The sequence below is a fragment of the Bufo gargarizans genome, chromosome 1 (assembly GCF_014858855.1).
Source record: "Bufo gargarizans isolate SCDJY-AF-19 chromosome 1, ASM1485885v1, whole genome shotgun sequence".
NCBI classification, from domain to species: domain Eukaryota; kingdom Metazoa; phylum Chordata; class Amphibia; order Anura; family Bufonidae; genus Bufo; species Bufo gargarizans.
In genome coordinates, this window is record NC_058080.1 from 229,104,521 (window position 1) to 229,129,501 (window position 24,981).

General features: G+C 42.1%; 1 protein-coding gene across 7 annotated transcripts in view; it reads right to left on the bottom strand.

Moving 5' to 3' along the window:
- PRDM5 (PR/SET domain 5) overlaps nucleotides 1-24,981 on the bottom strand; it is a 275,642-nt gene that overhangs the window by 53,972 nt on the left and 196,689 nt on the right. For all 7 annotated transcript variants that reach the window (XM_044270343.1, XM_044270578.1, XM_044270496.1 and 4 more), the window contains one exon: nucleotides 8,542-8,627. In XM_044270343.1, the coding sequence (XP_044126278.1) occupies nucleotides 8,542-8,627 (86 nt within the window). The remainder of the gene's footprint in view (nucleotides 1-8,541; nucleotides 8,628-24,981) is intronic.

A 24,981-nucleotide genomic window follows, 5' to 3' on the forward strand; every position in this document is an offset into this window, starting at 1 on the left:
GACAAGGAAAATCTTTCCTCATCAAGTAAACCAGAAGACCCCTCTCCAGAGAATGTCCCAAACTGCGGATGAAACCCATATGCACCAAAAAATGGTGACTTATCAGAGGACTCCTGGCGACGGTTATTTAAAGAAAACTCAGCAAGGGACAAAAAAGAACACCAATCCTCCTGTTTCTCCGCCACAAAACAGCACAGATATGTCTCCAGATTCTGATTGACGCGTTCGGTCTGACCATTCGACTGCGGGTGAAAAGCAGAAGAGAACGACAACCGAACTCCCAAGCGAGAACAGAAGGCCTTCTAGAATCTGGAAACAAATTGCATGCCCCTATCAGAGACGATGTCTGAAGGAATGCCATGCAATTTAACAATGATCAACAAATGCTTGTGCCAGTGTCTTAGCATTGGGTAACACAGAAAAGGGAATGAAATGCGCCATTTTGATAAAACGGTCCACTACTACCAGAATCACAGTCTTCCCTGAGGAACGAGGCCGGTCCGTAATGAAGTCCATGGACAGATGCGTCCAAGGACGGGAAGGAATGGGTAACGGGAGGAGAGAACCCGGTGGCCGTGAATGAGGGACCCAGTTGGCATGAGCACAGGTCTCGCAGGCTGCCACAAAACCCTCAACCGTCTGACAAAGAGCCGGCCACCAGAATCTCCGAGCAATGAGATCCACTGTGGCTCTGCTCCCCGGGTGCCCAGCAAGGACAGTATTGTGGTGCACCTTAAAAACCTTGTGTCGTAAAGCGAGAGGCACAAACAACCTCCCAGGGGGACAAAGATCAGGAGCCTCTGCCTGGGCTGCCTGAACCTCTGCCTCCAAGTCAGGATAAAGAGCAGAGACGACCACCCCTTCAGCCAAAATGGGACCCGGGTCTTCAAAGTTCCCCCCTCCTGGAAAACAACGTGACAGGGCACCCGCCTTCACATTTTTAACCCCAGGGCGAAACGTAACAACAAAATTAAACCTAGAAAAGAACAAAGACCATCTGGCCTGTCTCAGGTTCAGACGCTTGGCCGATTACAAGTAGGCCAGATTCTTATGGTCGGTAAAAACGGTAATAGGGTGTCTGGCTCCCTCTAACCAATGGCGCCATTCCTCAAAAGCTAATTTTATAGCCAACAACTCCTTATCTCCCACATCGTAATTTCTCTCTGCAGAGGAGAGTTTCCTTGAGAAAAAGGCACACGGTCGCCATTTGGCAGGAGAGGGACCCTGAGATAAGACCGAACCCACACCCACCTCAGAAGCGTCCACCTCAACAATAAAAGGTAGAGAGATATCAGGTTGTACTAAAATGGGAGCGGAAGCAAAACTCTCTTTGATACTAGAAAAGGCTTTAAGCGCATCTACCGACCACGAAGAAAAATCTACCCCCTTTTTAGTCATATCAGTGAGTGGCTTAACAACAGAGGAATAATTCAAAATGAACTTTTTGTAATAATTGGCAAAACCCAAAAACCGCATCAGCGCCTTCTGATTCTCAGGAAGCTCCAAATCAAGCACAACGCGGACCTTCTCAGGGTCCATGCAAAAAACAGAAGCGGAGAGAAGAAACCCAAGAAATTGAATCTCCGGAACTGCAAACACACATTTTTCCAGTTTAGCGTACAATTTATTATCCCTCAGAATCAGCAAGACCTGACGTAGGTGGTCTCGATGAGTCTTGAAATCAGGAGAAAAAATCTAAATGTCATTCAGATATACCAATACAAATTTCCCCATTAAATGATGAAAAATGCTGTTCACAAAATGTTGGAAGACGGCCAGAGCATTCATCAAACCAGGCATAACGAAATTCTCGAAATGACCCTCAGGGGTATTGAAGGCCATCTTCCATTCGTCCCCTTCCCTTACCCTGACTAGGTTGTATGCCCCTCTTAAATCCAACTTAGAAAAAACCTTAGCCCTAACAATCTGGTTAAACAGGTCCGAGATCAGAGGAAGTGGATATGGGTCACAAATCGTGATACAGTTCAGCTCCCTGAAATCCAGACAAGGTCTTAAAGAACCATCTTTTTACTTAACAAAAAAAAAAACAGCGGCAACAGGTGACTTCGAGGGTCGGATGTGTCCCTTTCTCAGGCTCTCGGAGATATAAGTATGCTTAGCGACTCTTTCAGGTTGGGAGATTGTATAAACGTGATTTGGCAGTTTGGCTCCTGGGATGAGATTAATAGAGCAGTCGTACTACCGGTGTGGTGGCAACTCCTGGACACCACTCTCGGAAAACACATCCGAAAATTCAGAGAGAAAAGATGGCACAGTCTTGGTAGAAACCTCTGAAAGAGACGCCGTGAAGCAATTCTCTCTGCAAAACTCAATCCAACCATTTATTTGCCTTGCTTGCCAATCATGGTGGGGTTATGTTTAGTAAGCTATGATAGCCCCAACACTAGAGGAGTAGGTAATCGGCTTAAGACGAAACATGACATATCCTCAACATGAGCGTCACCCACAGTCAAACGGATATTGTAAACTATGCCCTTTAACGATCTTTGAGAAAGTGGAGCGGAATCGATAGCAAAAACAGGTATATCCTTTTCCAAAGTGCATACCTGGAAACCATGCGTTATTGCAAATTGATTATAAATGAGATTGACAGCTGCTCTATTATCTACAAAAATCTCATAAACAATGTTCTTGCTGTCTAGCGCCACCCTGGCAGGTAGGAGAAAACGGGAACTACAAGTAAACGGCAAACCTCCAATTTCCGTGTCAACCTTGCCAATAGTAGCAAATGGAAAGTTTTTAGAGGGTTTTTTTCTTTTTGTTTTTCTTTTATTACCCTCAGAAAACTCCATGATTCTCCTAGAGGGGCAAACATTTGCCAAATGATTTATACCCCCACAACAGAAACAAACCCTCCTCTGAGAGCTGAATCCTCTACTATCAGAGGCAAGCAAACCCAGCTGCATGGCCTCCTCCTCAGGGGGGATTGAGACAGACTAAGACCCCTGTGCACTGAATGAGACAGCCCCACTGTCCTTGAACTGAATATGACAGGAAGGAGTAGTCTCCTCTCTCTCTCTCTAAGACGCCTGTCAATACAAACAGCTAGAGACATGGCAGATTCTAACGAGGCTGATCTCTCATGAAAAGCAAATGCATCTTTCAATCTTTCCGAAAGACCATGGCAAAATTGACTTCGGAGTGCAGCATCATTCCAACCAGTATCAGCTGCCCATCTCCGAAATTCTGAACAATATATCTTTGCGGACTGTTTACCCTGGCATAAAAGACGCAGTTTAGATTCAGACAGAGCAATACGATCCAGGTCATCATATATCTGCCCCAGACTACAAAAAATTCATCCACCGATCGGAGGGGCCTTGCCCCGACCGGCAGCGAAAAGGCCCAAGACTGAGCGTTATCCCTGAGCAGCGAGATGATGATCCCCACCGTCTGCTCCTCATCACCAGAGGAATGGGGAAGTAGGCAAAAATGGAGTTTGCAAGCCTCACTAAAGCGAACATAATTCTCACTACACCTGGAGAACGTATCCGGAAGCGAGATCTTAGGCTCGGAACAAACTCCATGAACGCCAGCAGAACCGGTCACCTGAAACTGAGACACAGTTTTACGGAGATCTGCTACCTCCAGCGAAAGACCCTGCATGCAGTCAATCAAGGCTGAAACCGGATCCATGCTTAAGACGGTTATGGCGGTTTATAATGTCACAGATGGATTTTATAGTAGACGATTGCATATCCACGTACCTCATACTATGTGACACCCAAAAACCATATAGTAGTGAGGGGACACGACCACCGGCTCCCTGCACTTAATACGGACGGAGTCAGGGTCACCTAGAATCAAGCCAGCAAGGAAACACAAATAAATGAAACAGACTTATCTGAGGAATCAGCAGAGGCAGCATCCAGCAGTGAACACAATCCAAGAAGAAGTATAAACCGCAAAGTGAGGCAGTATGGGAGGGAATATACACTCACCTAAAGAATTATTAGGAACACCTGTTCTATTTCTCATTAATGCGATTATCACATGGCAGTTGCTTCAATGCATGTAGGATTGTAGTCCTGGTCAAGACAATCTCCTGAACTCCAAACGGAATGTCACAATGGGAAAGAAAGGTGATTTAAGCAATTTTGAGCGTGGCATGGTTGTTGGTGCCAGACGGGCCGGTCTGAGTATTTCACAATCTGCTCAGTTACTGGGATTTTCACGCACAACCATTTCTAGGGTTTACAACGAATGGTATGAAAAGGGAAAAACAGCCAGTATGCGGCAGTCTTGTGGGCGAAAATGCTTTGTTGATGCTAGAGGTCAGAGGAGAATGGGCCGACTGATTCAAGCTGATAGAAGAGCAATGTTGACTGAAATAACCAACCGAGGTATGCAGCAAAGCATTTGTGAAGCCACAACACGCACAACCTTGAGGCGGATGGGCTACAACAGCAGAAGACCCCACCGGGTACCACTCATTTCCACTACAAATAGGAAAAAGAAGCTACAATTTGCACGAGCACACCAAAATTGGACTGTTGAAGACTGGAAAAATGTTGCCTGGTCTGATGAGTCTCGATTTCTGTTGAGACATTCAAATGGTAGAGTCCGAATTTGGCGTAAACAGAATGAGAACATGTATCCATCATGCCTTGTTACCACTGTGCAGGCTGGTGGTGGTGTAATGGTGTTGGGGATGTTTTCTGGGCACACTTTAGGCCCCTTAGTGCCAATTGGCCATCGTTTAAATGCCACGGGTTACCTGAGCATTGTTTCTGACCATGTCCATTCCTTCATGACCACCATGTACCCATCCTCTGATGTATACTTCCAGCAGGATACTGCACCATGTCACAAAGCTCGAATCATTTCAAATTGGTTTCTTGAACAGGACAATGAGTTCACTGTACTAAAATAGCCCCCCCAGTCACCAGATCTCAACCCAATAGAGCATCTTTGGGATGTGGTGGAACGGGAGCTTTGTGCCCTGGATGTGCATCCCTCAAATCTCCATCAACTGCAAGATGCTATCCTATCAATATGGGCCAACATTTCTAAAGAATGCTATCAGCACCTTGTTGAATCAATGCCACGTAGAATTTAGGCAGTTCTGAAGGCAAAAGGGGTCCAACACCGTGTTAGTATGGTGTTTCTAATAATTCTTTAGGTGAGTGTAAAGGGAGACAATTAGTGTAAATAGGTGACAGCTGGGAGAAGGAAAGGAGATGACAAAGTGAAACCAAAACAAAGAACTTCATGCAGGTAGAGAAGAACATCTAACAGACCTTCTCACAGAAGTGGCGGTGACATATACACACAGAAGTATATGAATATTTAAAGGGGTTGTCCCATGAAAAATATTCTACAGTTTTCAAAGCAGCACCTGGATCTGGATATTTTTGGGATTTCATGTACTAAAAATTTTACTATAGTCACTGATTTATTCAATAAAATGCATCTATTAAAGTGCCATCTACTGTTTGCTATGAGGTGGACAAACATTTTCAGGTATATCCTTCAACTGCCACCAACTGCAGCAGAATATACAGGATACAGCCCGGAGAAAGTACATGTCCTGTGAGCTACCTCCTTGAAATAAATCTAGCCGAGCAATTGGTGCAAAGATTGGGGAGAGATCTCTGGATCCATATGAGGTACAAAGCTGGTTCTAGCTTTGTTCGAAAGAGATAGTATGCTCTATGTGATTTCTGGTGATCATTCTTTACATTAATCATGGGAAACACCCTTTAAAATTCATTCTGTGGATTACATTTATCAAAACTAGTGCTAAGGAAAACTGACAAACTGACTTACCATATTTTTCACCCCATAAGACGCACTTTTTTTTGCCCCCAAAGTGGGGGGAAAATGTTAATGTGTCTTATGGGGCGAATACAGTGCAGGGGGGAAAAAATGGCCGGCGCATGTTGCCGGCACATCGCAGGCTCTGGAGCATAGGGATAGCAGCCTGCAATGTACCGGACATCTGTCTTTTCACTGACTTACTCTGTCTGCAGAATGAGTGTGGCAGGGGCTGGAGGAATGTGCTACTGGAGAGCCCGGCAGGGGGAGGCTGAAAGAATGTGCTGCGGCAGGAGGTAGGAGAGCGTGTGTCTGAGCCAGCAGACAAACAGTAGCAGGGAGACCAGGGGCTGGTGCACTGGAGCAGGCAGACGATGTGCAGGAGCAGGCTTTCCTGTCACACATGGCTGCTCTGCCCTCACGTCTTCCCACATGCCTGCCCTGTGTACCTGTGTCCATTGGTGACTTTACTGGTGTGAAACATTCTCTGGAGTGCAGCTAAACTACTGACAAAAGGTACCTACGTTGTCCTCCTAATAAAGTGTCCAACAAAAGCCTATCACTGGACATCCCACTCCCACAAGTGTGTCAGCAGCAGAGCCCCCCATAATAGTGCCTCACAGCAGATTCCGTCATAACGGTGCACCACAGCAGATCCCCCCATAACGGTGCGCCACAGCAGATTCTCCCCCATAACAGTGTGTCACAGCAGATTCCCCCCATAACAGTGCGTCACAGCAGATTCCCCCCATAACAGTACATCACAGCAGATCCTGTCATAACAGTGCACCACAGCAGATCCCCTCATAACAGTGCATCACAGCAGATCCCCTCATAACAGTGCACCACAGCAGATCCCCTCATAACAGTGCACCACAGCAGATCCCCTCATAACAGTGCATCACAGCAGATTCTCCCCCATAACAGTGCATCACAGCAGATTCTCCCCCATAACAGTGTGTCACAGCAGATTCCCCTTATAATATTGCATCACAGCAGATTCCCCCCATAACAGTGTGTCACAGCAGATTCCCCCATAACAGTACATCACAGCGATCCCCCCATAACAGTGCATCATAGCAGATCCTGTGATAACAATGCACCACAGCAGATCCCCTCATAACAGTGAGTCACAGCAGATCCCCCCCATAACAGTACATCACAGCAGATCCCCCATAAGTGTGTCACAGAAGATCCCCCCATAATATTGTCAGCAGCAGATCCCCATAACAGGGTGTCATCAGCAGATCCCCCCATAATATTGTGTCAGCAGCAGATCTCCCCCCCGCCCTTCCCCATAATGTGTCAACATTATTTTAACACACCTTTGGTTAAAAAATTTTTTTTTCATATTTTCCTCCTCTAAAACCTAGGTCTTATGGGCAGGTGCAAAAAATACAGTAATTGTCCACAGCCACCAATCAGAATGACCCTTTCATTTTCCAAAATAGCTCTGAAAAATGAACGGTGAAATCTTGTCGATATGGGTAACAAATTTCCCAGATTTTCCATGTTTTCCACTGGTTGGCAATTTTTTTTATCATATTTCTTACGACAATATTATAAAAAAAAATTCAACCCCCCCCCCCCCCACCTTTAAGGAGTCATATTTCCTACATATATTACCTTTAAAGGGATTCTGTCACCTGGATTTTGCCTATAGAGCTGCGGACATGCGCTGCTAGATCGCCGCTAGCACGTCCGCAATATACATTCCCCAATAGCTGTGATTGCTGTTATTTAGGCAAAAAAACGTTTTTATATATATGTAAATGAGGCAAGTAGGGAGCCCAGAGAGCAAGGAGGAGATTCGGAGGATGCGGGGCAGTGCTGGGCTCCTTCACAGTGGGCGTGGCTGGGCCCCAGAAACATTAGTAACAGCCCCGTGGGCTCATTACTTGCCTCATTTATTTATATATATATATATATATATATATATATATATATATATATATATTGAAAATCTATTGTTTTGCCTAAATAAAAGCACTCAGAGCTATGGGGAATGTATATTGCGGACGTGCTAGCAGCGATCTAGCAGGACATGTCCGCAGCTCTATAGGCAAAATCCAGGTGACTGAATCCCTTTTAGGAGTCATATTTTCTACATGTAATGGAGGTTTAAATATTTAGATGCATATTATTGATTCACTCTGCTAAGAAACCCACAAAGTGCATTTTCAACTGATGCTCATTTCTAAGCCATAGGCTAGTTTATATTTTGTTTTCAAAAGGGCTAGTTCACACGACCGTGCCGTGTTTTGCGGTCCACCTGTGTGCCTTCCGCAATTTGTGGAATGGATGGCCCCTTTATAGAAATGCCTATTCTTGTCCGCAAAATGGAGAAGAATAGGACATAACATCATTTTTGCGGAGCCACGGAACGGAGCAACGGATGCAGACAGCACATGGAGTGCTCTCCACATCTTTTGCGGCTCCATTGAATGCAGCTCGGATGCGGAACCAAACCACGGTCGAGTGAATGAGCCCTAAAGTATAGATTTGGGCATAACTTGGAAAATTTTATTTTCGAGGAGCATTCACAAAATTGTCTCAAAATTAGAGCCTATAGTCCACCAACCTTACCAGCATGACAAAACTGTTTTATACAGCTCTGTTGTCTATCACACTCTCTTTGCTTTATACCTGTATGACTGGTTCATGCAGATTATTGTATATATAGCCGGCCAACAGGACACAAATAAACTTGACATGAACACATAGTAATTTACAAAGTATTCCTTATCCTAGTGCCTGACTTACCCTTGTATGTGTCCGAATATGCATTTTTAATCCGTCATTCTTACTGAAGGCTTTGTCACAGTAAGGACACTGGTAGGGGCGCTCACCTGCAAACAAGATAAGCATCATAATTACCATATGCAACCCATGGATAGAAAGCACTACCCTGACACATCAGGAAAGCACAGCATGACTATGTCAAAGGAGGCACATTCTTCCAGCCTGAGGTTCATGTTCATTTACGAAAAGAGCGAAAAAGAGAGCAGAGATCTGAGCTTTTAAAAACTTCACATAAAGAACAAAAGAACGCACTGGCTACATGCTGGGCTGGATCAAAGCTCCTCTTCCCATTGCCTGATGTTTTCTAACAACATATGAATGCATGCAGCGATATGCTAGGCAAATATGGCAGTCCAGTAAAGAGTGAATTATGAACATTTTTTTGTGGCTAGTAGTTTTTTTTTTTTTTTCTTCAATTTGCTGCTTTGATACACTTCATTCTTAAGGAGTGTTAACATCTCCACACATCTGTTGAACATTTCTGCCATCTGGATTAGAAACATCACATTTAATTACTATAATCAATTTCGCCTTCTGCGCTATATTTAACTAACATTGTGCATCTTCTCAGAGATATGTTTTATGTAGTTTGATGCAGTGAAGAAAATCATGGAAACCATAAACAGAGCAATTCTACTTGAACTAGTTATTCCTAATGGAGAAATGCGTTTCAAGTGAATAGACTATAACTTGATTCTAGGACATATTTGTACCCTCTTGTGACTCTAAATGGCAGCATTTCCCTTGCTTGTTTCCTTTAAAGCCTAAAATGGATGAGTTAAGCAGTTCCAGGCAGTACCAACAAAAATGTCAGTAGACCTGAAGAGTGGTTCAAAGCACTATTTATCCAATCTAAGGTGTTTATGTCCCATGGCTCAGATCTGGATAACCCCTGCACAGTGCGAGGCCTTGAGTGTCAATTCTAGATACACACAAATTGTTGGGTGGAATCTAGAGAGGTCAAGGAATGTTCTGATGAAGGAAGGCACCTGGGAATTCCCAATCTCCACCATGGCAGTGATATATAGTACTGTCATAAGTGTTTATTCATGAAATGACGTGAACAGGTCTTTGATTTTCATGTCTTTATTTGAACAGGTCTACATGTAAGAAGAATATCAATGATATGGTATGGCTTCATTATCATTGTAAGTATATTCACTGCTTCAAAGGAGACTTCCTATTTAAGTGTTCAAAGAGAACATTGTAGAGTACAGTACACCATCTTGCTTGTAATCTATAATAGTTTAATTTCATTAGCACATTTCTGAAATTAATACTCCAGAAAAAAAACTATATTTTGTGCTATACCTAGCATAAGGCCTAAAGGGTGTTGCATGATATCTCCGGGTCTGGGGTAGTGGTGTACCAGTGGTGTAATGTTCACAAGTTAAATTTTGCAAGGGAAAATGCTGCTATGTATTCCTTGGTTTAGTGTGTGCTGTGGTTTTTCAATTTGAATGCCAAGGTCTGTTCGCAGTTTAACCCCACCGTATGGGGCAAAACCATGATTGGACACCCACTGCAGCATCCAGTGGCATCTGTCTGGATACAAAGTCAAGAAGGGATTGCTGGCCACTTATGGATTGGCTTATTTTCTTCCAATTACATGCTTTGGGAATTAACCCCTTCTTCAGACAAAAATGGACATGATACACAGCTATATTTATACCCAAAAGATGGGGAACAGTGAATTCAAAACAGTAGGTGTAGTTAATAAAAAAAAATAAGATTTAAAAGTGAAATAATGTGAATTGCAATAAAAATACATTTGCTTAACAGCTCTGTATAATACAACCTACACATTAATTGTCTATTATAGCTTAGATCCAATGGAAGCAAATGTAATTTTACTGCAATTCACATAATTTTACTTTTAAATCTTAGTTTTGTGTATTTAATTAGCACACCTACTGTTTTTAATTTACTGTTTCCTCTCTTTTGGGTATGACTATAGCTGTGTGTCTATGTATGTATCAACAAAGGATAAGGTCCCGCGGCGCAAAAACCACCCAATGGTTTGATTGAGATTCAGATTTTTTTTTAGGCAAGTGGTACAACGTGGTTCGGGGATAAAAACCCCTTCTTCAGGTACAGATACTTGATTATATCAAGGAAGAATTACGCATACCCTCCGGCACTGAATATTACCAAAACTGGATGATAATCCCTTGAGAGAACACCATTGTTCATTCAAAACCCTTATTGACTCTACAAATTTGAATATTGCCATGCTGCTCACCACTACCTGAATGACTTCCCCACTTTAAAGGGCTTCTGTCACCCCACTAAACCTTTTTTTTTTTTTTTTTTTGCTTACTTATAATCCCTACACTGTGATTTATGGCTACATGATCAAATTAATCATTTTGGTCCTGTAGATTTAGTTTAAAACAAGCTTTTAAAATATGCTAATTACCTTGCTACCAGCAAGTAGGGCGGCTACTTGCTGGTAGCAGCCGCATCCTCCGATCGTAAAGACGCCCCCTCCACATTGTGATTGACAGGGCCAGGGAACAGGATCGTTCTCTGCTGGCCCTGCCTGTTTGCATTTAAAATCTTGCGCCTGCGCCGCGGCCGTACCTGTCTTCGTTCGCTCGGCCGCTCTATCCTCAATGCGCCTGCGCCGATGACGTCACATCTACACCCGGCGCAGGCGCATTGAGGATGGAGCGGCCGCCTCTCAGTGCGCCTGCACCAATTGAAGACAGGTACGGCCGCGGTGCAGGCGCAAGATTTTAAATGCAAACAGGCAGGGCCAGCAGAGAACGATCCCGTTCCCTGGCCCTGTCAATCACAATGTGGAGGGGGCGTCTTTACGATCGGAAGATGCGGCTGCTACCAGCAAGTAGCCGCCCTACTTGCTGGTAGCAAGGTAATTAGCATATTTTAAAAGCTTGTTTTAAACTAAATCTACAGGACCAAAATGATTAATTTGATCATGTAGCCATAAATCGCAGTGTAGGGATTATAAGTAAGCAAAAAAAAAGGTTTAGTGGGGTGACAGAAGCCCTTTAATTCAGCTTCTACAGAACATCAAGTGGAAGGACACATACCATTGGCTCACTCTGGATGTAACATCTCTATACTCAAACATCCAGCATGACTTGGGCATCAATTACACTAAACAATATTTAGATGCAGATGACCTCTAACCACCAGACCAAAAAATGTTTGTTTTGAAAAGTATCCACTTCATTCTCACCCATAATATTTTCAAGTTTGAAGACAACATATACCTACAGACTAAAGGTACTGCGATGGGCACTCACTTTGCGCCAAGTTTCGCTAATATTTTTATGGGGGCCTTCGAGGACACTTTCATCTATAGATCCGGCTATTGGACGGAGAATATCATCTTTTATCGCCGTTACATCGACTACCTCATTTTCATCTAGGAAGGGGATCTCAGTTCAATTGATGAGTTTATGAAACATCTCAACTCAACCGCTTGGGGCATCACATTTCTGGCACAAACAATAAGTCCACAACTGAATTCCTAGATCTAGAACTACGAGCTGACAACGGAAGAATCATCACACTAAAAATTTTTCAAGAAAGTCGACTGCAACAGTTATCTCGACTACTCAAGTTAACCCAACAAAAAATTGAAAAAGAACATCCTGTTCAGCCAATTCAAACGCAACTGTACCAACGATGATTATTTCACCACACAGAGCAGAGTAATACAGTCCAGGTTTCTACAAAAAAGCTACCCTGCAAATATTATAGACACGTTCCAGAGTAGAGCCCAGGCTCTAACACAGGCGGAGTGTCTGTCATTTTCCAGCCCCCTCATCACCTACTGCTCTGTACAATACATTATCACATTTAGTTTACACAATTGTTATATGCATTGATCTATTCTTTCTACTCATTTTTGTATCCGCTTGGCAAAACATAATTGATTAATTGTCCTTTGTGGCCTAAAAATGTTCATTTAAGCACACCCTGTCAAAAGTTCGCTCCACTAGCCCTGTCCAGAACGGACCTGCTGGAACGATCCTTATTTCCTCCCAGCAGGACATACACCCCAACCCGCAACAAGCTGCCCAGCGTCCCTGTTGCTGGGCAACGGAGGTCACGTGCCCGGCACAACAATCACGTGACCACCGCCCAAGGACTCCCTACTAGTGTTGAGCAAGTGCTCGGGTGCTCTGGCCGAACACATCTGTATGCTCGTGTGTTCTACCGAGCACAATAGAAGTCAGTGGGAGAACCCCAGGCACCCCCTGCTCGGAAGAGAAGAGAATGTCTGGTTCATTAAAAAAAGGTTAGAAATTGATATAAACTCCATCAAAATGGTTTGGAAACAGCATTAAGAGGATAGCTGGATGCATCTTAAACTCCTATTATGTACGACATACAATAGACAACCACACAAAGGCTATATGCCAAAAGCCAGATATGTGCAAGCCATCAATCTATCCATGGCACAGATAACAGCCAGCATACCTTACAATAGCAGCCTTGTGCACTATGAGATATTCCAAACCAGCTCTCATCTGACTGAGAACCAGTAAACCTCAAAGTTATTTTGCTTCTGTTGGGTGGCTTCGGTGGACCTGCACACCTAGATCAATATCTTTAGGGCGACAAAAAGTTTTCTAATTGTCCTAACACAATATTCAATAACCTTTCTATACAGTTTTGTCATGTAAAAACTAATTTGCATAAACATGGGCATACTGGAAAGACATGCAAATGAGTAGAATTCGCCTTCTTTTTCAGCTGTCATAAGACTATGAAAACCAATAGATGGCTCTATTTAGTTATGAACAGCACCATCTATTGGTTTCACAGTCTTATGACAAGAGTAGACTAATAGTTTTTTTCAGAAGACTATGAAACCAATAGATGGCGCTGTTCATAACTCAATAGCGCCATCTATTGGTTTTATAGTCTTCTGACAAGAATATTAGACTATGAGTGTTATGACTAGCTTATTAGTGTAGCCTTTTGCATGGTAAATTCACAATAAAAATTCGCTATTAGAATAGTCAAGAAATATTGCAAATTTGAATATTGTCCCTGCCCCTTATCACTGTTCATGAAGTGGAATCTGCACTGCATAAGTACCTTTCAATGCTATCAAAGTGGTTGTGAGTTTTCACAACCAGAAAAGGTGAAAGCAACAGCCTTAGCTCTAGCAACTTTATACTTACCTTTGGGTCAGACTGTATTACTCTATGTAGTGCTGGGCACTGTATATATCTTTCGATTCCAACATATTCATAATAATAAGAGACAGACACCATGTGGTCACAGCTTAAATGTATGTGTGGAATCTAAGAGAAACATGCATTGGGGCTTCTGGGCCTCCTGTGCTATCATTTGAACCTATATATTTTTATTTAGTGATATACTTTTGCACCTGAGGACGTGTGTTTACATTCATGTCACACATGCTGTATGTTATTGTCCACTCTTAGATGCTGCTGACTTTTTAATAGATAGGGTGGTCCTGCCATGCTAGGTCCAGTATTGTGGGTGTGCCTCTGCCTTTAGCTATATTAGGTATGCAATAAACATGTGATCTGACACCATAATTGCTTTGTGCATTGTGTTGGTATTTTTGCTTGGTGATAAATGTTTATTTACAACACAGAACGATTTTTTAAGCCCAGTAATTATCGGTGAATTAATCTACCACATGGCAACATTACAGATTAAGGCAAGTACTGCAGCATTTGAGTTTTCATTTATAATTGGTGGTACATTATAATACCATAGGAAATAAAATAATAGTTGCATGGTACTGGAATTTACAGCTGAAGTTTCCAAATTATGCCTCTTTTCCCAGATATTGCTTAATGTTCTGCAGATATTGGATATTTGCATATAATTCTGGTCAAAATGAAAGCTTCCTGTAGCTGATTTCTCTTGGATATGGACCAGAAAGCCAAAGGATTACTGAAGGAGGCAGGAAGAACAGGAAGTCTGTGAGGTGCGGCTTCTGCCAATAGGTGCAGAACACTCAGAAAAGGGGTTATCATTTTGGGAAGTCCTCCTTTATGGCCCAGTGACATATTACCATTGTGGTAAAGGAGTTTTCCGGGACTTATATATTGATGGCAGATACCCGTCACCTGGCTTCCCCCACCGACCTGCTGCTTTGGGCAGCCACTGGCGCTAGACACTATACAGTGAACACAATGCTCTATCCACTGTGTAGATTCTGATATTGGTGTACTGCAGCTCATTTCCCAATCCCTTAAATGGCAGCTGAGCTTCTGTACCCTTCGCAAGGCAGTACACAGTGGATGGAACCTTTAGGTTCTGTCTACTTTATCGTTTCCGGCACTGGCTGCTGCCCCGAACAGCTGGGAGTCAAACACCACCGATCTGATATTAATAACTTATCTTGAAGACAAGATCTAAGTACCCTTGGGAAAGTAAAAGGTCCATCCCATATGACAGCTAATGACATCCCAAGTGATCACTAAGGATAATAAGAAAAGGATTCCTACAACATCTATTATCTAACTCCCTCTTTGACCATACGGAGACTTTGGGTCATGTGATTGGACCTTTCAGTCACGAGGACATCTATGTCACCATACCCGGAAACACACGCTACAAGCAACTGCGAGGAATGCCAACTGCTGTAACTAACTACAGAACAGTGCCTATCTACAGTCACCAACAAGCTGGACACCACCGCACCAATATAGGGGACTCTGCAAAGGGGAAGGCCAAAAGTAGAGGTAAGATTAGTGCCATAGACCACGCGGGACGCCGCGTTCAGGCACATCCTTGGAACGGCAACATCCCCTCAAATGTGAGTTACCCCAATATTATAGAATATTAAAAGGTGGAATATTGTTCTGGCGATACTAACTATTGGGACATATGACATTTTTGACTTGGCGATATTGACTGTACTGTGGCTTGTGAAGCACCATATAGAGGTGTGTGCTATACTGGGACTAATTCTCCAATTCGGGAATACGGAGCTAAATTATTGAACCCAAGCTATTCTATTATACAGCACAGTATCGAGATTGTCGATTATAATACAAGACGTAGCTGACTATACATGCACAACACAACTCGGCAATAGATATTGCCTTGGGTTGTGGAGTTAATATACCAACTGTTTTATATATAGTATTTTTTTTACTATATTCTGTTTTAATAAATATATTTTATTACAACTATACATGTATTCAGATGAAAAGTGAGTGCCTGCAAATATCTCTCTAGATTTATTATAAAAATGCACTTTCTTCCTTTTTATTTTCTCATTCTCTATAAATGTTTTTTCAGTCTTTCAGAATAAAAAGTATGGCTAGTTGTCTAAAAAGTAATTTTATTGTGCAGTTTTATGAATAAAATGTTATCTAAAACAGTGTATTTAGAATAAAGAATATAAAATGTACATATCAGCCACAGCTTTACTCATGTCAAAGGCCTGTTAGACCAGGCATTCCTTTAATGCTCTTGCAAAAGATGGTTGAAGGGTGATGTGTTTATGCTTTTGGGTGCACCATGTTTCTCTAGTTATGTGTCTGTCATTAACTGAACACTCCTGTCAGGGGGTTTTCACATGCTATTTCTTTTCTACAAATGGGATTTCATTCACTTGCCTGGTGAATACAGTGGTTTCTCTCCCACGCTACTATGTTTGTGATCAATTCAAGACCATCTCAAAAAGTCTCATGTGCCTGAAAACCAACTGACAAAGAATCTGTGGGGATAAGAACTGATGATGGGCAGAAAGGATTGTCTGTCTTAATTAGTCTAAGTAGAAGATGGGAATAGAAGCTGGTGGTCACTAGAACCAGACACAACAAACTGTTTTCATTACATCATCCAGAATGAATTTTTGCAATCTAACACAGAGTGCACCGATTTTTAATGTTCACCAAATACAGAGATTTGTATTTAGTCTGCCAACCTACATAAATATTCAAGAAGTAAAACATAAGTATTAGAACAGTGCTCTGCTCAAACAGCATAATGCACCATGGCACAATACTCAAATAGAGGAACATGCCATCTTAAAGGGGTTGTCTCACTTCAGCAAATGGCATTCCAATACCAATAAGATAGAAGCAGGGGCAGACTGGGAACTTAAAGTGGCCCTGGAAAAAAATCCTAAAAGTAGCCCCCTGTTTGTAGGGGCTCCAAATTGATAGAAGGTAGGGAAACACAATTAGGCAGGGTCAGCAATACCAATAGTGCAAAATACTGTCCCATCAGAACCATATACCATAGTGCAGCACAATATATTGAAAAAAAAAAGCTTTCCCTCTGTGGTGGCCATCAAGAGATGTTATTTTCTGTCCTCCTCCAGTTGTGATTCACAGACTGAACATACAACCCTGTTCACGGGATTATAGTAGAATTAGGTCAAATTAACAAACGGGTGTCACAGAAGGAACCAATTAATTCTAAAGCTTCACTTTTAATATTAATATTTAAAATTAACGACCCATAATGTATAAGAAATATGTAAACAAAAAAAAAAGAGAAAATAAAGCAAACATAAATCTATCTCACTTGACTTCTTGGATGTAGGAGTTCAAGTGATTAATGAATATGGGGCAGTATCCCTAATGGATTCCCCTACAATTTAGGCCCTGCCTGTAAACGGAATGGCCGCCCCGATAGGGGCGATCCCGTATCTCGTACCTCCTGTAATGCCCTGAGGGACCCTGATACAGGTGACCGATGAAAAAGATCCTAAGGGGAGACCATTACTAGTCTACTGGTGTGCCAAAAATAAGAAATGCTTTATTTATACAAATAACACCCCAAACCCCCATATAGTAGAGGTAAAAAATGACAAAGACAAAGTGCGATAGTGTTATGTTAATATAGAGCGTCCCTACGCGTTTCGCCCTGTTGATATTGGGCTCCTCAGGGGACAAAAACCAGAATAGCACACGGGGTGTGTCACATAAAATTACAATTACAAAGACAGCAAAGCAGCCACCAAAAACAATACTAATTAAGTGACTGAATATAGTATGATAGACTAGTCACTTAATTATGAATAATTATTAGAGAATAAGACATATGCAGCTCCAGTAATGCAGTGAGGCAGGAGGTATGCCAGACAGCACAACTGGAGGGTGATGATATATTCCTGATTACAGAAAAATGAACCAACAATCACAGTGGTGACACATGTCCTATCATTTGTTAATAATATGGATGGACAATTGTGTAGGTATAACAAGTGATCGCGGTCTATTCCAACTATAGTTATAGCTGAGAAATTGAGTATAATAGTATTAATATTATTAGAAGGTCTGTTAGTTTACCACAATGGTCTAAACTGAGTATATATAGAACTATTGATATATGGGGATTTATGTATCCCCCTTAGCTATATCGACAGTCAGACCCCAATATTTGCATTATGGCGGCATGTTAAGACTAAAGCAGACCAATTGGCTATTCTATAGTGGCAATGCACATGGAAACTTGCGTGTCCGGGAGATGATAAGGATTATTCCATTGATGTCTGGCCCACCCCGGTGAGTAAGGATGTCCTGATGGTGGAAGGCTGCAAGGAATGGTGTCACGAAGTCTCGGCGTGACCGCTCGCCCAGATGAAGACGCGGCCGCGACTGGAGAGCGGCGTCTGTGCTTAAATCGGCGCCACTTCCGGGTATGACGCGCGGCCATGTGATCGCAAGGCAGCGGTCACGTGACTTCCAGTGACGTCATGAGGACAAGGCCCGCATACTGCAACGGCAGCTAGGTGGAGACGACTGTTGCGATGCGAAAAATCAATCGCTGAGCTGTTAAAGCTTATAGTATATAAGATGTTAGTATGCGGAAGCCCCATGTACAGATGTAATACCATAAGGTTGCAGAAGGGACATCAGTATCTATATCAGTTTCTATTAGAAAATATATATATTTTGATCCAAACATAATCTGGTATCTGATATTATTTAATTAATATTAAGCAAAATACTATATCAAATCCAATAAGGGACATCCATATGATGTGATTTGAATACAAAATATATAATGCAATGCAGTAATTATTGCCAGTAAATACAAGGCAGATATATAAGGTTATCAGGTTATAGTGTCATATATGATGATCATCACCTACGTCCTACTCATGTTATATAGTCGGCTAGTGCTCCATAATATAATTAGAGACTGTCGTGTCAAATTTATGGGTCCGAAATAATAAATAAACAGTATTAAGATAAAAAATGGAGAAAATTATTCTCCATTAGATATGTTGGTATGATACCACTGGTCTCCAGATAACCAGTATTACGATCTCTATATGTTTGATTTTTGGCCTCTTCATAAAAAGCATGCAAAGTCAATGTGTTCGTTTAGTCCAGCCGGTGTAGTGGTATTGAGTCTGAAAATCCATTTAGATTCTTTTTGTTTTAGGAGTTTATCTATGTCTCCTTTTCTGGTTGTGAGTTTCAGTACCTCAATCACTGAGAATCGAACAACTTCAGGATTCCCGGCGTGGTTGGACCAAACATGGCGGGAAATTGGTTTGTCACGTCTTTTACGGATATCTCCAATATGTTCCAAGACTCTTACTTTAAATGATCTCTTTGTTTTCCCTATATACTTAAGGTTACAGGGACATGTGGCCATATAGATCACGCCCATAGTGTTGCAATTGGCAAAGCTACGGACGTGAAATATTTTCTCGTTCGAGCTATTATGAAATGTATTGCCTGGAGACAGAAAACTACAGGCTTTACATTTCCCACATCTGAAGGTACCCACTTGTCTGTTTGTAAGCCATGTATTTAATACTGGGGGGTCAAAATGACTATGCACCAGAGTGTCCCCTATACTGCGTCCTCGTCTGAATGTAATGGACGGATTCTCTGGCAGGACATGTGTCAAATCTGGGTCCGTTTTGATTAAAGACCAATAGCGACTCAGAATGTCCCGGACCTGTTGGGACTCGGAGTCGAACGTACCAATGATTCTGATCGGTCCTGGAGTGTTCGTTATTTCTTTTTTTGTTGGAGTTTGTAAGAGGGAGGTGCGATCCCTCGATTTGGCCCAGTTCCAGGCCTCATAAAGGCAATGGTCGGGGTACCCCCTTTCCTTAAAGCGGTGGAAAAGTTTTGAGGATTCTCTCACAAAGGTTTCTGGGTCCGAACAATTACGTCGCACCCTCAGGAATTGACCTTTGGGGATGCCCTTTTTGAGGGACCTAGGGTGGAAACTCTCCCACCGGAGAAGACTATTAGTGGAAGTCTTTTTTCTGAACAACGTTGTTTTAATATAATTATTTATGTCCCGTTCGAGGGTCACATCTAAAAACGTAATTTGACTATGATGTATTTCTGACGTGAAAAATAGTCCTATCTGATTAGAATTCAATGTATCCATAAATAGATGAAATTCCTGTTCTGTTCCAGACCATAGAAGCAGGATGTCATCTATGAATCTGGACCAAAGAGATATATGTTTGGTCCACTGATTCATAGTTTCAGAGAAGACTATCACGTCTTCCCACCAGCCCAGGAGCAAATTTGCATATGTCGGTGCACATGGGCTACCCATAGCGGTGCCCCTGAGCTGGTGGTAGAGGCGACCATCAAAAACAAAATAATTATGTGTTAGAACAAACTTAAGTAGTTCGAGAACAAAATTATTGTGATGAACCATGTTAGTGGATCGAGTCTCCAAAAAATATTTTGCTGATATCAGACCTTTATCGTGGGGGATCGAAGTGTACAGTGCCTCTACATCAATCGAGGCGAACCAGGTGTATGGTTCCAGAGAGATGCCTTCTAGTCTTTTAAGCAAATCAGTGGTGTCGCGAAGATAGGAGGGTAGAGCGGATACAAATGGTCGTAGGATGTAATCAATGTAGGTCCCTACATGTTGGGTGAGGCTATCAATACCAGAGACAATAGGACGTCCCTTCAATGGAACTGTTCCCTTATGGATTTTTGGAAGTCCATAAAAGGTCGCTATTTTTGGATTAGTGGGTAGCAAAAATTCGGATTCTTTTTTGTCTATACATTTATTGAGAAGGCCCCATTGTATGATTTCAGTCAGTTCAGCTAGATAGGTTGATGTGGGGTCATTTTTTAAGCGTTCGTAACTATTTGTATCTGATACAAGGGTATAGCACATATCCCTATACTGTTGGAGGGAAAGAATAACAATGTTTCCCCCCTTATCTGACGGTTTCACAACAATGTTACTATTTTTATTAAGATTTTGTAGTGCTGTCATTTCAGGATAAGTATAGTTTTTATGTATATTTAGTTCTTCAAGCCTGTGTAAATCGCGTGTTACTGATCTCAAAAAAGTTTCAATGTTGGCATCATTAAGGGTTTTCGGTGGCATTTTAGTGCTTCTGTTTTTAAGAGACGTGAACGGGCCTTGTCCAATGGGGCGTTCATTTTCATCTAGTAACTCAGTAAGATTGTTAAAACTATCTAGATCTTCCCTGTTGATCCCCAGTTCTAGGCATCTTTTTTGATCTGTTGTGGCAAAAATTTTATGCCAACGAAGTTTTCTAGTGAAGAGATTTAAATCCTTGATCCAATTGAAACAATTGTAACGTGTAGTTGGAACAAAGGTAAGGCCCCTTTTTAAAATGGATAATTCGTCTCTGGATAGTGTAGTATCTGAGAGGTTAATAATAGACATGTCAGATGAAGTACAACTTATTTCTTGTTTATTTGATGAGGTAGAGGGCGATTCCTCAGTCCATAGATGTTTCCCTGTGGTTGGCCTAAAAAAGGCAAGGAGTTGGAAGTTGGTGTACCAGAGTATGTAGAGGGCCCCAATGTACAGCCATCTGAAGTGTATTCCTGCCTTCTGTCGTCTCGTGTACTGTCTCCTCTCTCCTCCATATTTTGTGACTCCCATTGTCTCTGATATTGAAAGCCTGTCGATTGTTCCCCCCTACCGATGGGTCTGGGACCCAAATATCTGCTCCGTCCCCTCCTGCGACCTCTCCCTCTCCAATTAGTTCTTGGGTGGGTGTAAGTCTGACGATATGTAGTAGACTCTGGATCAGAACTCTCTGCCTCTGAGGCAGATGTGTCAGTAGCGAAACCCCTTTGGTCTGTTCTTATATTCGTGTAGGCTGTGTTGCTTCTAAATTCTGTAAGGTCTTTGGTAAATTGGCGGTGTTTCCTTTCTACCAAATTATTCCTAAATTTTTCGATGTTATTTTGAAGTTCAAGTTCTTTTTTGGGGAATTCAGTATGATCTTTGAATTTAAGGGCTTGCTCAGTTAGGTCTTGTTTACGTTTATCTAGTTGTTCAATATTGTTTTTTTCCTGATCAAGTAATAAGCGCATAAACCTAACTGAGCTCGCTGTAGCCTCAGCCTCCCATTTCATCAGTAGTTCAGCGTTACTGATGCGTGCGGCTGGGCGTATGAAAATTCGAAGGCCCCTTGGTACAATTGAGTTTTTAATATAGTTATCTAGTGATTGAATCTCCCACCAAGTTTTGATGTATTCTTTATGAGTCTCGTATAGATCTTTAAATGCAGTTTTTATAGATGGAGTCGCTATTGAAGGTAAACTGAGTTCCTTCTCTGAAAAGATCTCTCCTCCAGTTGTCTCTGATTAAGATATGTTGCAGGGGCTCCTGGTGCAGGCCACAGCAGTTAAATTCAGGAGGGCATGTGTGGTCGCTGGCTGGGTAAATGAATACCTGATTCTCACAGTGTTAATTATCCCCGAGAGCTCATTATGTACCTTGCCAGTGGCAGAAAAGAGGGCTTGGACGGCCCCTCTGGTCATTGGCCCACCAGGAAATTTCTCTGTAAGGTCTATGGCCAATCCACCCCTGGATAGAAGCCTTTATTATTATGGTGCCAGCATGCAAGCCAATATCATCCAATCTGCACTCATTAGGGGGGCCAGGTCTTAATGATGACCATCCTCATATTTTGCTTGCTTTGCTGCTTACAAATCATCCTTTAAAGTCTCCATGTCCTAAAAAAGCCAGCAAGATGCAGAGAGAGGAGGAGCTGGATGTTCCTAATGACATCTGCTCATCGAGATTAGATAATGTGGAAACGGAGGAAAGCGGATGGCAGAAGAAGGGCTCCCACCTGTAGGGCAGGGGAGCGCTGGGGTTGGAGAAGTGGTTATGCCAGAGCTGATTAATATTCTGTGTTTACTGTCAAATAACCTGCAGGAGATTGCAGGCAAGAACAGCAATAATATGTATTTTGTGCCCCCACCTAACCAAACCAGCCAAACCCCATACCAGCAACAGCCCCTGTTTAAACATTAACAATGAAGACTGTCTATATCCGACCATGGGCAACATCTGCATGGAGTTTGTATGTTCTCCCCGTGTTTGCGTGGGTTTCCTCCAGGTACTCTGGTTTCCTCCCACACTCCAAAGACCTACTGATAGGGACCTTAGATTGTGAGCCCCATTTGGGACAGTTGGATGCTAATGTCTGTAAAGCTCTGCAGAACATAGTAGCGCTATATAAGTGCATAAAATAAATAAATAAATAAAATATGGTGCAATCTTCATTATTAAATGAAAGGCAGCTGCGGCTAATTGGCCCTGCAGTTTTTCACCGCAGCATGGCCGCAACCCGCCCATAGCAAGGCCGCTCCGTGTGCCCGTACCCTAAAGCAGAGCAGCCTAGGTATACCTGATGTATAGCGATTCATGATAAATTTATTCAAAACTTCACTCATCTCTAGTTATGACCACCCTGCAATGCAGAAGTGGTGGCCGTGTTTGCAGACTATAGGAAAAAGCTCCAGCCTCTCTGGTGGCCAGGACCATGAGAGTGCACGTAGATATGCATGTGCGGAAGCTCCTGTCCACCTTGCATCTGCACTGCAGTGGTACCTGTAACCCCTAATTTGAGCAGTGTATAATAGAAAAATAAATCAAGCCAGCAAAATAGAAAATATGGACAATCATAATACATTAGCAAGTGCCTTGTATTTGAAAGGACATGTCACCACAAAATGCAGTTCAATCTACAGGCAGCATGTTATAGAGCAGTAGGAGCTGAACAGAGTGATTTTTTTTTTTTGGGAAAAAATGATACATTTATATCTCTACTTTTTTTCAACTCCTATGAAGAACTGTCGGTACAGAGATGAGGTGTTATCAGTGACTTACAGTTATCTCTGTATACACACTTAGGCTAGTTGCACACTAGCCTCAGAGATCCGACAGGCTCTTCTGGCAGGGAACAACCTGCCAGACCTCTGCACGCTCCAGCATTGCCAGAGGATTGTAAGGCTCCATCCAGCCCCATTCACTATGCTGAGAATTGGCCGGAGGAAAACTGCTGAGTGCAATCCAGGAGTGCGAAGAGGTCTAGTAGGCTGTTCCCTTCTGGAAGAGACTGCCAGAACTCTTATGTTAGTATGCAACTAGCCTGATACACACACTGCTATCAATCACTGATAACACCTCCCTCCTGTACCAATAGTTGTTCAAGAAGTGGAAAAAAGTAGATACATATTTCAATTACAGGTTTTACTAAATCTTTTCCCATAAAACTATATATCAACCTGTTCAGCTTAATTTTGTGGTGAGAGGTTCTCTTTAACTTTGTTCCTCTGTACCAGTCTTGTATATTGCATTTTTATATTTGTGTAACCCCAACTGGATGTGCAGCGCCATGGAATTAATGGTGTTTTAAAATAAATAATATTAATAATAATGATAAATGCATTTTGCTCAAGTAAGACAACCCCTTTAAGGATGGCACTTGCTACATCTGTACAGTAATAAAATCATAAATTGAATCATCGAGAAACCAGTGAAAATAAACTTACCAAATGCAGAGGTTTATATTTAGTCTACATATATTCATAAATATACAAGTAAACATATCTATTATAAGCAATGACACTACAAAAATAAAATCACAAAAAATAATAATAAATGTTGAAAACATTAGTAAGCCATGTAAGGAGCCTGGTGGCACATGAACTCCCTTTATTTGGGAGCAGTAGGAACTGTGCATCTCTGTATGGTGCCTCTGTCTTTTTCCACTACAACTAATGGGTCTGTATGGCTGAGATTACCAACACTCCAAACTGGAAGAAAGCCTTCATTTATTGCATGCTTTCTTTCAGGATGCTGTCTTGGCTATATTGTAACCATACTGGCTGACCCATTTTCTGAAAACAGCTGGCTTCCTGTAGTGATGTCCCATTGAGAAACATTGGATCCAGCTGCTCTTCAGCCTTCAATGTCTGCTACTAACAACAAATCTTAAAACACATGAATATGTTCTGCCAGGATAAAGATCAGATGTACAACAGCATTAATATGTTATTAGCTGGAATATATCTTCTCTACTACCTTTGGCTTGTTTTTTGACCACCTCACTAATAGCGTGGACCCATGTGCACCAATCCAAACAACTGCAGGCTGTTTACATTAGCAGACGTACTGCACATGGCTGGATATAAAATTGCATTA